The sequence below is a fragment of the Drosophila miranda genome, assembly GCF_003369915.1.
Source record: "Drosophila miranda strain MSH22 chromosome Y unlocalized genomic scaffold, D.miranda_PacBio2.1 Contig_Y2_pilon, whole genome shotgun sequence".
Taxonomy (NCBI): domain Eukaryota; kingdom Metazoa; phylum Arthropoda; class Insecta; order Diptera; family Drosophilidae; genus Drosophila; species Drosophila miranda.
In genome coordinates this window covers 3717238-3727585 of record NW_022881614.1, presented here as the reverse complement: position 1 = coordinate 3727585, position 10348 = coordinate 3717238, and the positions used below count along the sequence as shown (strand labels likewise).

Sequence of the window (10348 nt, the reverse complement as noted above, 5' to 3'; positions counted from 1 at the left end):
CGTCTGCCGGAGGAGAGCCATACTGACTAGGTATCGGGTATAACTGTAGAGTTGCGGTGTCCGCAGCAACTCACAACGTTCCCCCTCGTTTTGGTTGCCTTGTTTAACTACAAATAAATCCATTTGGGTTGAAACTTTTGAAAAGAGGTGTGTCGAAATGTTCATGTTCTTCAATGGATACGAACGGAAAACTACATGAAATTGACTTGAAAAAGTGGGTTGGAACTTAATTTTGCCATCAACACACACACACAGACACTGTACGACTACTACGATTTCCCAAAATCAAGGAAAATGCAATCAGAGCTCACACCTTTTGCTTTCACCTTTCAAACTTTCGCCCCGCGTTAGGAGTTTGGAGGAATAAACAATTTAAAAATAAATAACAATCTTTCGCGAGTCGAGGCGAACAATACCCTAAAAACCATTTAAATGTGTGGATCGCTTGGGATGGAAGGATCGAAAAGGATAGATGCCCGCTCCAAGGATTTAATTGGTCATTTCAGTTTTTTACTTACACTAGCAAATGGGTAAGCGGACTAGGAGTGGACTCTACTCCAATCCACTCCACTCCACCTGCTGCACTTACCATTCACATCACACGTTCCCGCTGTTTGTTGTTATTGGCGCTCGCGGGGCACTCTCTAGTTAACCGAAGCCGCACCGACAGGCTGCCAAAAGTTCACCAGAAATTTTCCGCCACTCCACTTCCAGGGCAAAAAAAAAAGGGAGAATATGAAACGGGTGCGGCTTTGCCTAACTAAATTTTGTTGTCAAAACTTCAATTGTTCTGTGCACAACATTTTGACAGCAGGACAAGGAAGGATGTGCAGGCAAGGCAGGAAGCAAGGACGGATGGGGGCCTGGGCAGTGGATTTCTGGCCGGGAAAACTTTTGCGGAAAACGCCAACGTGTGAGGAAACTGAATCGGCGCGCACTCTTAACTCTCACGGCGAACTTTGCGACACTTAACAACACTTGAGCGCAACTTTCTCGTATGTACTTCCTCGCTCTACTCGTCCTGGCCCATACGCACTTCGTTACACGATTAACAATCCTTTAGGGACATCTGAGCTGATAATCTCATCAAGGAATCATCCTTCTCTCACGTCGCTTTGGCACAAATCGTATTTCTCCATGAACGTTCCCTCAGATTCGTTGTTTTTCGTTTAAGTTCTCCGTTCAAATGGGGATGTCACTGCTGTCGCTGCTGCTTCTGCTGCAACCGCTTCTTCGTAGGAATCACCGCAAACTGTGTGAGCATACGCGAGTCCCCAGACAACCGACTGTCGTCCTTGCGTCCAGCATCCTACCAGAAAATCGCCGCTTTTTATGAATGGCGCGATGTTTTGCGGAACGCCTCGGCAGTGGAACACTCTTCGCGTCTGCGCAGTGTCTGTATGCAAGATTTATTACAGTTTTCGATGAGGGAGGGACCCCTGGGGCCAAAAAACATCTAACACGTGGTGGGACCCCCAACAAGTGTGATCAGAGTGATACGAGTAATAGCACCGCAAAGAAAATTCCACACTTTGTTCCCTGTCTTGGTGTCTGAGGTCAGTGTCTCCCTGTGGCTCTAATCAGGGTACTATAAGGGGGTCCTAGACTATACTTCTAATTAATTCAATGTCTTTTCACTGTTATCAGCGCGGAGAGCACTGTACTCATGGAAACCGTATCTTCTTATCAGTCATGGGCTGGTTATTCAATTAGCAACAATTTGTTCACCCCACTGACACTCTCTCGGCGGTGGAAGTTGATTAGATAGGCCCCACAATAGGAGTAACCTTATAAACCACATGGCATCCGCGGCATTCAGCGGTTTCCTGGTGCATTCCAAGGTGTGTGGCGATGCAGGCCGCCGAATGCCTCCCCTTGGGTGCCGCATGACTAAGCAATCTGACCAACGACTGGAAAAGCCACAGGAGCGGGTACCGAAAACCGCCAATCAAATCGATATCAGAATTCACCCCACTAGTGCGTATCTTAAAGACTTAAGATGGGGCACCCCGGGGGCCATATCTCCTCCTTATTTGCATGCCAATCACTGGAAGCATATTGGCCGACCGGACCATTTGGGCCCATTCTTTGCTCTCTGCTATTTGCTGCTATTTTCCAGAAAGACTTTAAACTCTTTTGCTTTCTTTTGGCCAGCCAGAGCCGGAGCCGGAGCTGGAGCCAGAGGACCCTTCCAAAAGGAAAGGGAGGGGCCGTAATGTAATGCAAATGTATGCATGCAGACCCCACAGTGGATGCGGAAGTTTGGGATGCTGCTGCTACACCATGCAAATGGCGCAACAGGGGAACTATTTTGAGAGTCATGCCATGCCAAGTTCCTTAAAATATAATTAAGTTTTAGTGCATGTTTCATTGGGAAAAACGAGAATTCCTGGGAACTCAAGCCCCCACAATCGAATTGAATAGACCTATCAAAACATACCAATGCTTGTCCCCAACTAAAACGAGGGGAACTTTGTGAGTTGCTGCGGACACCGCAACTCTACGGTTGTACCCGATACTAAGTCAGTATAACTCTCCTCCGGCAGACGCCGCTAATATTAAACGACACGACAAAGAGTGCGTGCGAGAGAGACAGAAAATCAGTCTGAGCGTGACGTCGGGCGCTGCTTAGCCACTGAAAATTGATTTCTTGCTTTTGGCTACAAAAATGATCCGATCTGATCCAGATTCAGCAATCTGATAGATATGGTCATTATCTATGATTCTGCGTTTTTAGTTTTCTCGAATGTGCAATATTGTGGATGCAACAGATTTTCGTCTTTTGTGGGGGCGGAAAGGGGTGGGGCGAAATTTTGAGATAAACGTTTTATAGTGAGATCTAACAGAAGTGCGGATACCAAATTTGGTTACTCTAGCCTTAATAGTCTCTGAGATTTGTGGATGCCCCAGATTTTCGTCCTTTGCGGGGGCGGAAGGGGGTGTGGCGAAATTTGGACACGAAACGGTCAAGGTCCGATATCACAGGAGTGTGGATACCAAATTTGGTTGCTCTGGCTCTTATAGGTTCTGAGATCCTTGAACTCATATTTTGCAATTGACAAAACCGATCATGAAACCTGTGTGCTAGAGAGAGACAGAGCGAGAAAGAATGAAATTGTTTTCTTGATTCTGGCTATAATCATTATACGATCTGGTTCAGATTTTGCACTGTAGAAGATATGGTCATCCTCACCGATTCTGCGTTTTTGGTTTTATCGTATCTTTAAAAATGTGGATGCCACAGATTTTCGTCCTTTGTGGGGGCGGAAGTGGGCGGGGCGAAGTTTTGAAATATTTTTGTAGCAGTGACATATCACAGAAGTCTGGATCCAAAACATCGTTGCTCTAGCTCTTATAGTCTTTGAGCACTAGGCGCTGAAGGGGACGGACGGACGGACGGACGGACGGACGGACGGACGGACGGACGGACAGACGGACAGACAGACAGGGCTCAATCGACTCGGCTATTGATGCTGATCAAGAATATATATACTTTATGGGGTCGGAAACGATTCCGTCTGGACGTAACACACATCCACTTTTACCACAAATCTAATATACCCCAATACTCATTTTGAGTATCGGGTATAAAAAGGCCAAGTCCTACGAACACTTTCGATCTTTCAGCTTAACCTTCGACACATCCGGGAATCTATTTCAGGCGTCAAGGGCGTCAAACACACGGAACACACGCCCTCATCTCAAACGGAAATTAAAACCTGAGATAAGCGGAGGAGTCCACAACAAAAATCAGCTGATGACTCGGCCATTCGAAGAAGCGCCCTCCAATCTCTTGCATACCAGTTTTTGCTTGGATAAACTTTGGACTGTGTGGATTTGTAGCGAGATAATGATATATAGAGTATGGAGACGCTTGATAAAGATACATATGTGTGCATACAGGGTGCGGAAACGGTGGAGATTTCCATTCGATTTCCATTCCATGTATAAAGACGCTTGTCGGGTGGTAGGCCCTCAGTTGCGAATTTCCATTTGATTGTATCAATATGACGGCCCGGGCAATCTTTCCGACATTCTACGACAAGGAAATGAAGATCTGGAGCGGAGCGCCCAGGTCCACGCTGTACGACTACAACTGCTCCATTGGCCAGGTGGCACACAACACCCTGAAGTGCTGGCCCACAAACGTCCTTCAGGTAAGGGATACAGCGATTCTCCATGGACTCGTGGGAGGACTGGGTTTGATGAGATCCCTATATAAGAGTAGATCAGTCTACAGGTGAGTGGCGTACCTATTCGTCCACCCTTAAAGAACTCTTCTGGATGCCTTTCTTTCGGTTCATTGATAGACCCACGGCCCTGGCTGTTGGCGGCGATCAAACGGCGGCGGTGCTGTGCTCCTCAGGCACCGCAGGCCTCCCCAAGGCAGTGGCGCTCTCCCATCGTCACCTCTGCAGCACCAACTCGTGAGATTCCTTACCTTTCCATATGGAATCCCCCACCTAATCCCCAATGCCTGTGCATCTACAGCTTCTGCTTCAGCACGGACGTGGTGTACACCAGCGCCGCCATTGATTGTGTTAGGTATTATATTAATATCTATATACGGTCACACCATCCAAGGGATATAGAATAAAAGAGAATCTTGAAGACAACGCGTGCTTAAGTCTGAGTGTCAATACACTACATAATGGGCGACGAGGATAAAATAAAACGTATTAATATACATACACATGTTAAAAGTGCATATAATATATGAATAGCAACATGACGAAAAATGAAGCACCAACATTCTATCAAATGGCAACAATTGCTGAGTTTTCGCCACACCAAGAAACGTTCTGCATTTGGAAGGAAAAATTCGACATACATTTGTGCGAATTGAATGTGAAAGAGGAAAACACAAAAAAGGCAGTTTTGTTGAAGTCGATCGGTACAGCGGCTTACACTGTACTACATAGTTTGTGCAATCCGGTATCACCCGTATCAAAAGCATACAAAGAATTATGTGAAATTTTAAAAACACACTACACACCACCTACACTCATATTCAGAGAAAGAAAAAAATTTCACATGTCCACAAAAAGTGAAGATGAGACTGTAGCGGAGTGGTATGCTCGAGTTAAACAATTGGCATTGGAATGCAAATTTGGCTCAAATCTGGAAGCGTTTGTATTAAACCAATTTGTGATGAGCCTTCCCAACCCTATATATGAAAGAATATGTGAAGAAGACGAAAATCTAACTCTGGCTGATGCACTCAAGAAGGCGATGATCATGGAGACGAAGATCAGCACAAGGAAGACAGAACACAACGTCAACTACATGCATCAAAAGAACGGGACTAGTCAATGGCAGAGGCAAAGAGGCGAGAACAGAGATCAAGCAAAGAGCAACGGCAGAAGTCATTTCAAGGGCAACCGAAACGTGAGTTACAGAGGCGGCAGAAGCGACGGTGACGGCGACGGCGAAAACGACTGCGACGCTGGCAGAGAAAAGAAGCAGCAGCCATGTACACACTGTGGCTGGCGAAATCATAACTCAAACAATTGCAAGTATAAGGCATGCAAATGTCACAGCTGTGGAAAAACAGGTCACTTGGCGAGCATTTGTAAAAATAAATCAAAAAAATCCGTAAATTATGTATCTCAAACAAAACATGACACCTATTCTGATAATAATTTTGATAATGATAATTATAACTTTTCTATCTATAGCGTTGATACAACCTCAACTAATGGAGTATATTATTTACCTGTAAAAATTGATGGAAACATAACGAAAATTGCTTGCGACACTGGTGCACCGTGCACATTGGTTCCAAAAACATTTTACGAAAGCTTAAATACCAGCAGACCACTTAGAAAATGTCTAGTTCCATATGTAGATTACAATGGAGATTCAATCAAAGTTATTGGTGAGTACGATGCAACGATCGAATATCGAGGTCTAAAAAAACAAATTGTTGTTGTTGTAACCAATGCAGTGAGTCCACCTTTGCTAGGTAGAACATTTTTGAGAGCTTTTAATTTTGAGTTAATGCAGGTGAACAATGTGTACGTAAATGAACCAAATTCTGTAATTACAGAACAGATTAAATCGGAGTTTGCTGAAGTTTTTGAGCCTCGTTTAGGTTCATATACTACGAATACGATATCGTTACTATTAAAAGAAGATGCAAAACCAATATTTTTCAAGCCTAGGTCAGTACCATTAGCATGGAAAGAAAAGATTGAAGTGCAGTTACGAAAATTCATAGATGATGGAATTTTAGAGCAAGTTGTTAGTTCTGAATGGGCAACACCTTTGGTACCGATTTTAAAACCAAACGGTGACATACGAATTTGTGGTGACTATAAGGTTACATTAAACCGGTCTTTAGTCGACGTAAAGTATCCACTACCTCGAATAGACGACATTTTTGCAGCGCTTGAAGGGGGTACACTGTATTCAAAACTTGACCTGTCAAATGCTTACAATCAGCTAAATTTAGATGAGCAATCTCAAAATTTGTGTACTTGGAGCACACATATTGGACTATTGAAAGTTAAACGCTTACCATTTGGTATAAAAACTGCAGCAGCTATTTTTCAAAAAACAATGGAAGGGTTGTTTCAGGGTATGCGAGGAGTTGTGGTTTATCAAGATGACATAACAGTTACAGGACGAGATCTTCAAGAACATATTTCAAACCTAAAAGCTGTACTTAGAAAACTGAAATCAGTTGGACTTAAATTAAATGACAAGAAATGTGAGTTCTTTAAATCCAAAATTTGTTACCTAGGATTTTCAATTGACAGGATAGGACTGAGCAAAAACAATGATAGAGTTGCGAGTGTATTGTTTGCACCGGCTCCGGAAAACGTATCACAGCTTAGAGCTTTCATAGGCATGGTAAATTATTATTCAAAGTTTATCAATAATTTCGCTCAGATAATGAGTCCTTTATATGCATTATTAAAGAAAAATACAAAATTTAATTGGACACGCGAATGTCAGAGTGCATATGAAGAGGTAAAGAAAGAAGTAACTTCTGAACAAGTTTTAGTTCACTACAACCCAGATCAACCGTTAGTATTAACGACTGATGCTAGCAGTCATGCAGTTTCAGGTGTTTTATCACATAAATGCAATGAAGATATCAAACCAATAGCATTTGTATCAAGAGCATTATCCAAAAGCGAGCATAATTACAGTACAATCGAGAAAGAGGCCCTGGCTATAGTGTTCTGTGTGAGTAAATTAAGACAGTATCTTTTAGGAAACAAGTTCATCCTTCGAACAGATCACAAACCATTACTAAGCATATTTGGAGACCTGAAAGGACTTCCATTGATGGCCTCTGCACGAATGCAAAGATGGGCACTGACTTTGTCAGGTTTTCAATATACAGTTGAACACATAAAGGGGACCTTAAATATAGCAGATGGACTCTCAAGAATGCCTCAATGGGAAACGGCTGTACCAAACGAAGACTATAATTACATACATTTTATACAGTCCGAAAAGGTGTTCAAAATTAGCTTCAAAGAAATAGCTCGTGAAACACGACGTGACCCAATATTATCAAAAGTTTGTGAGGCAATTAACACTGGTTCGAAGACAAGATTAAAAGGCAGCGAGTTTTCTGCCTACATCTCTAAAACAAATGAACTTTCAGTGGAATATGATTGTATCTTATGGGGACACAGAGTAGTAATTCCAACCAAACTGAGACAAGCTATTTTAGCAGAATTTCATGCATCGCATTTGGGAATAGTAAAAACCAAAATGTTAGCACGTTCTTATGTGTGGTGGCCTTGCATGGATTCTGAAATTGAGAAATTAATTCGAGATTGTATTCCTTGTCAGGAACTACAATCAAGTCCAGAAAAGAGTCTGTTAATACCGTGGAAATCCACAGGAAAGGCTTGGAGTCGAGTACACATAGACTTTGCAGGACCAATTAGAGGTTTTCATTTATTGGTTATTATAGATTCTTATACAAAATGGGCAGAAGTATTCAAAACGAAGGAAATAACTTCATTGTTTACTATCAACAAGCTTAGAGAAGTATTTTGTCGGTATGGTTTACCAGACGTGTTAGTTAGTGACAATGGACGACAGTTTACTTCTGATGATTTTAAAACGTTTATGAAAAACAATGGTGTTAATCACATTTTTACTGCTCCAGGACATCCAGCGACTAATGGTCAAGCAGAAAATTTTGTAAAGACTGTTAAGAAATCACTATATGCAAACATAAAGGCTAATGAAAGACAAGATTTTAATACAATTTTAAATAGATTTTTGATCGATTACCGAAATACGATTCATTGTACTACGGGCGAATATCCTGATAAATTATTTTTTGGTCGTACACTAAAAACAAGATTTTCGTTGTTAAAACCACCTACGGTCGAAAGCATAATAAATAAAAAACAGACTGAGTGTGTTGTAAATCACAAAGGTAGACGAAGCACAGAATTTTTAAAGGGTCAAAAAGTTATGGTTAGGGACTACAAAAATCCTAACAAAGCAAGCTGGACTCAGGCAACTGTAAAACAACAACTGGGCCCGCGTTCGTATTGTTGTATTTTGGCGAACAATAACAGAGAAATAAAACGTCACCTGGATCAAATTAGAAACCAAAGCACTAACAATCATACATCGCCTAATGCGAAAACACCTGATGTCGAAAGCAATTGTTCAGTAGATGACAATTCCAAAACCAACAATGAACAAATAGTTTCTCAACCAACACCCACCAGGAGAGAGTTGAGACCACGTGAGGCAGGGAAGGTAGTAAAGCGTATTTAACAATAAAATAATATAAAGAAAGGAATTATGAAATCAAATTATGTACAAATTAAGCACTGAAACAAATACTAAACAGATTAAGAAGAAAGAAAAATACGAAATCACATAAATTTTATATACGCTAATTAGATTAAGTACACAAATCAAATTGTTATAAGAAAATAGATTTGTAAATGACATGTATATTAAACATCTAAGGAGAGGCGTGTTAGGTATTATATTAATATCTATATACGGTCACACCATCCAAGGGATATAGAATAAAAGAGAATCTTGAAGACAACGCGTGCTTAAGTCTGAGTGTCAATACACTACAGATTGGATGACTGGATTCACGATCATGGTAATAAGTCTCACCTGCGGATTCACCCGCATCGCTTCCAGCAAACCTTTCAGCGCCGAGCATGCCATTGCTTTCGTGCACAAGTACAAGATCACCGGCCTCGCCATGGCGCCCTGGCAGGCCTACGAGCTGTACTTCAGTCCCCTGGCCAAGCCGGAGACTCTGCAGAGCCTGAGATTCTCCTTGGTGATCGGCGGCTGGGTATCGCTGGCCGTGCTGCGCAAATGCCAGGCCCTGTTGCCCAAGTGCTACGTCATGTTCTCCTACGGCACCACCGAGACGGGCATCGTGACGATAAACATCGACCAGAGTCTGGAGAACTCCGTGGGCCGCGTGGCGCCTGGCATGCGGGTCAAGATCCTCGACAAGAACCGCCAGCAGCTGGGTACCAACGGGGTGGGAGAGGTGCTCATTGACATCGGACTCAGGTGGACGGGGTACGTGGACAACGCGGAGGACACAGCCGCCACTCTGCAGGACGGTTGGATCAATCTCGGGGACCTGGGCTACTTCGACGAGGACAACAACCTGTATCTGGTGGAACGCAAGAAGGACCTGCTGAAGTACAAGTCCAAGCACTACTGGCCCAACGAGATCGAGCACGTAATCGCCGAGCTGACGGAGATCGACGACGTGTGTGTGGTTGGCGTGCGGGACGAGCGCTACGGCGATGCGGCCGGAGCTTTGGTCATCCGGAAGAAGGGCGTCGAGATCACGGCCCAGAAAATCATCGATCATGTGGCCCAGCGGGTGGTCGTGGACTACAAACAGCTGAATGCCGGCGTTGTCTTCGTCGACCACATCCCGACGAACGTCAATGGCAAGGTCATGAGGAGTGCGGCCCGCGATATCTTCGATGAGCGCTCCAAATGATGTCATCCGTGTACAAAAATAGGGAAGGAAATATTACATACGTTTAGCCTACAAATTATTGAAAGAAACAGCCTTTATGTTCAAATGAATAAAACCTAAATCGTCTTAAGTCCAGAACTTTTGAAATAAATTAATTTGATATCTTCCGGAAGACCATTGGTCAGATTATCTCCCAAATGTTTTCGGTACATCGATGTCCGAGGTTCAAGGTCCAGAGCATGATTCATATGCAAACTACTCAATCGCTTATCTGAAAGATACCTTCAATAGGCTATCTACCGCAGATAGCCAGCTTTATTCGGAAGTTCAGGGGGAAGCATAGATTTTTCAATTTGGATGTTCATTCGGTGTGGGCCTTCGAAAATGATTGTT

At 43.1% G+C, this 10348-nt stretch overlaps 1 protein-coding gene across 1 annotated transcript; it reads left to right on the top strand.

The window, feature by feature from the left end:
* Window positions 1–3968: 3968 nt before the first annotated feature.
* Window positions 3969–10087, top strand: LOC117192818 (4-coumarate--CoA ligase 1-like). The gene is made up of 4 exons (XM_033397583.1): window positions 3969–4240; window positions 4311–4427; window positions 4492–4535; window positions 9078–10087. Exons 1-4 carry the CDS (start codon window positions 4008–4010, stop codon window positions 9974–9976), a joined length of 1293 nt encoding a protein of 430 aa, XP_033253474.1. The 5' UTR covers window positions 3969–4007; the 3' UTR covers window positions 9977–10087.
* The last annotated feature ends 261 nt before the right edge of the window (window positions 10088–10348 follow it).

Coding starts and splice junctions, on each gene's coding strand:
- LOC117192818 (XM_033397583.1), top strand. CDS start 4,008: ATGACGGCCCGGGCAATCTTTCCGACATTCTACGACAAGGAAATGAAG. Junction 4,241..4,310: donor AAGAGTAGATCAGTCTACAG/GTGAGTGGCGTA, acceptor GTTCATTGATAG/ACCCACGGCCCTGGCTGTTG. Junction 4,536..9,077: donor GTACACCAGCGCCGCCATTG/ATTGTGTTAGGT, acceptor AATACACTACAG/ATTGGATGACTGGATTCACG.